The sequence below is a fragment of the Arachis ipaensis genome, chromosome B09 (assembly GCF_000816755.2).
Source record: "Arachis ipaensis cultivar K30076 chromosome B09, Araip1.1, whole genome shotgun sequence".
Taxonomy (NCBI): Eukaryota; Viridiplantae; Streptophyta; class Magnoliopsida; order Fabales; family Fabaceae; genus Arachis; species Arachis ipaensis.
This window is the reverse complement of record NC_029793.2, coordinates 11592779-11596364: the sequence shown is the minus strand read 5'-3', so window position 1 is coordinate 11596364 and position 3586 is coordinate 11592779. Positions and strand designations below refer to the sequence as shown.

Genomic DNA, 3586 nt, shown 5'->3' with positions numbered 1-3586 from the left:
TAATCATAATTAGCTTAATAATTTTGCTGTTAATAATGTTTGATCATCATTAATTTGGTTTAGAGTTTTCCAAACTCTTCAGAAGGTTATATGGCTGGATTCATTATAGAGCATTTGGCTGACAAGCTATGTTATGGAGGAAATGGTACTTGAATGATTAGTTTTTAAGGTTCTAAAACCAGACTGGTTATTTTGCAAGATTATGGATGTTACTTGCTTATACTCCTTGGTATTATTGTTTGTTTAGACATTCTTTAATTTTGACTCAATGAATGCAGGTATGCCAGGAATGACTGCCTATGCTGGTTTCTTTGAAGTTGGGCTTCCTAAGAAAGGAGAGAAAGTTTTTGTTTCTGCAGCCTCTGGTGCAGTTGGTCAACTTGTTGGTCAATTTGCTAAATTCAGCGGTTGTTATGTCGTTGGAAGTGCTGGAAGTAAAGACAAGGTATTCATTTTATCTCTCTTGTTATATATATATATGTCTTGATATGTGGTAAATCCCCTTATTCTCCATATTTATTCTATTCTAAGTACTTCTGTTTTGTAAAGTAATATTCCAAATAAGCCTCTATGGAATTTTTAGTCTCCCAACAAATTTTAATTACCAAATCCCAGACGTTGACTTCATTAGACATATCAGTCTCCAACCTTTTACTTCGTTTGATAAATCAGTTTTCACGTCAAATTCTCATGTTAGAGGCTAGAATGTTTTGTCAAATCAGTCCCCATTATTATTGAAAAGAGACACTAAAGTCTCTAAAATTTATTCTCCAACCAATCCCCACTCAAGCGAGCTTTGTTAGCCTCTAATGGAATAATCTAATGTTAGGACTGATTTGTTTAACAGAGTAGAAGGTTGGGGACTAAAGTAGTTGACTAAATTATTTTAGGAACTAATTTGGGTTGTTATGCTATTTTTGTAATAGCATGATTATCATGCAGAAAACTGATGCCAATTTCCAAGCTTTTGTAAGTAACTATATATCTCAAGGTTATCAAACTCTAGTGTTAACTTGAGTTTTATGACTCAAGTTTACTTAAGCTCTACGAATTACGTGAACTCTTGTATTTGATAACTTTGACATGTGTTGACACTCCCAAGACATCTAGTACATATAGTCATCTTAGTCAAATGAACATATTGTCATTTATGTTTGTTAATACTTCCAATTTTTTTGCACATAATCCCATTATGCATCCAACCCCTCACTTATGATGTTATAAAGCATTTGACTGGCAAGACATGAAATCCGTTCATCTTAAATTTGCTCACAAAGAAAAGTTACCTAGTTATTCTTTTACCTGAGTTCTTGTCTTTTTACAACCAGGTGGATTTATTGAAGAATAAATTAGGATTTGATGATGCTTTTAACTACAAAGAAGAGCCAGACCTCAATGCCGCATTGAAAAGGTTTGCGATATAAAAATTTGAACTGCCATGGAGTTAAGTTTCCTTTTTAAGACTACATACTAGTGAATATTGGTTCTTATCATTTTACAAATCAGATACTTCCCTGAAGGCATTGACATTTACTTTGAGAATGTTGGGGGGAAGACACTTGATGCCGTGCTGCTAAATATGAGAGTCCATGGCCGAATAGTCGTATGTGGAATGGTCTCGCAGTACAATCTTGCTCAACCTGAAGGTGTAACAAATCTGGCGAATCTCATATTCAAGCGGATTCGTATGCAAGGCTTTAATGTTGCCGATTACTATCAATTATATCCCAAGTTCTTGGAGTACGTCGTGCCGAAAATCAAAGAAGGGAAGATTGTTTATGTGGAAGACATAGTCGAGGGCCTTGAAAAGGCTCCTCCGGCTTTGGTTGGCCTTTTCAGCGGTCGCAATGTTGGAAAACAAGTGATTGTTCTTGCTCGTGAATGAATGTGTAGTTTCATTTTCTTCCATTTGGTGTTTAGTATATATGGGTGAGTGTTTTCATTTGTTCTATAGCAAAACTTTCCAATTGCTTTTACCCTTTGGTTCCGATATGACAGAAAAAACACTGATTTCCAAACATAGTGGATGCTTTATGGAGTGTTGAGTAGGGCTGTAAATTGGTGAAAGGAAGAAAAAGGATCCATGTTTCAGTTACAAGTAAGCCATGAACATTGGTTAATACTTAATTGTTGGCTTATTGTTGTAAGTCGTTAGTCTAATTTTCTTAAATACTGCTATGCGTGTATTTAATATAGTTTTTATTAATATAATCTGCTGTTAAAGATGATGTTAACTCCCTTAGATTTTCACATTGCCTTTTGAGGGGCACGGATTCCATGTGCAGTGTGTTTGGCTTACCAATTTGCATAACATTTAACTTTGGCTGACCGGTGTGCCTGTCTGAATCTACTTTCATATGATTAGCTAGTAATACTTTAGTTGGAGTAACTTTATAAATATTAGTTTTATGATGGTTATTATTGTTAAATTTAAAATATTTTGTGGTATTATATCAAAAAATTAAAAAAAATCAAATATTTAAATTAATTTAGAATTAATAAAATTTTGTTAGGTAAGATATTTTTGTTGTATTATTTTGCACATCGTTAAACGCCGGAGTGAGGGGCGCCATTAAACCAGAGTGAAAGAGGATGGGATATCACCTCTGATGACAGCACAGCGTGTGGGGAGGATGGCTTCTTGGCCAATATCCTCGTTGCCAACGCGCACGACCCCTCCTCACCAACACGTCCTTTACCTCCGATGCCAGCATCCCCAACGCCCGCAAGACGACAATACTTCAGGTGTACAGTAACACCTCGTCAGCAACCATGGAGCAGATGCCCCGACAAAGAGGATTACAGTATGGTAGGGATGAGATTAGGAGGGAGATGCTGTCGCGTGTACATAGGACAGATGCCTTCCTCCTCTTTGTCGTTGTCTTAGCTTTCTCCTCTTCCTCTGCTGTTGCAAGCGCACTGCGCCTTCCACTATTTTTACCGCCGGCAACGACTCCAAACCTCCCCACTGTCTCTGCTGCTCACTCTTTCGCCGCTCCATCAACTCTTCTCCAGCATCCTCCCTCCTTCGGCGAGAACTCGGTGAAGCTTTGGACCCCACAACAATCTTGCATCAAGGAGAACGCGAGTTTCACAACAAGATCTTCCTTTTAATTCATTTGCAAACTTGTGAAATCAATGAATCACTTGGAATTTATGATAGATTTGTTGGATTATTACCATTTACAATTTTTTATTTTTTGTTAAACAAAAAGCGAAAAAACAAAGTTGGTTAGATTTATCTATTAGTCATTATTTGTTGGAGTTTTGAGAAGAAAGGAACATTTTATGAAAAGAAAAATAAACAATAAATGAATTTTATATTTTAAATTACTATATTCTAAACCAATTATTACAAGTTAAATAATTCAATTCAATCTTTTTGTAAAATAAGATATTCTGAAAATTAGTAATATTTTGAATAACTTAATTAATTATAGTAATATATATTGAAAATTAGTGATTTTGATACGTTAATTTTATTAATTATAGTTAAATGATAACGAAAATAATTTTATTAATTATAGTAAGATGCCATGTGAAATTAGTAGTTTTTTAGAGTAATTTTATTGATTATAATATAATT

The 3586-nt window shown here is 34.8% G+C and overlaps 1 protein-coding gene across 1 annotated transcript in view; it reads left to right on the top strand.

Annotated features, from left to right (window-relative positions):
- Nucleotides 1-2228, top strand: part of LOC107615011 (NADP-dependent alkenal double bond reductase P2) — a 26768-nt gene extending 24540 nt beyond the window's left edge. The window contains exons 5-7 of the mRNA XM_021111750.1: nt 279-445; nt 1329-1411; nt 1507-2228. Coding sequence (XP_020967409.1) covers nt 279-445; nt 1329-1411; nt 1507-1885 — 629 coding nt within the window. The 3' untranslated portion in view covers nt 1886-2228. The remainder of the gene's footprint in view (nt 1-278; nt 446-1328; nt 1412-1506) is intronic.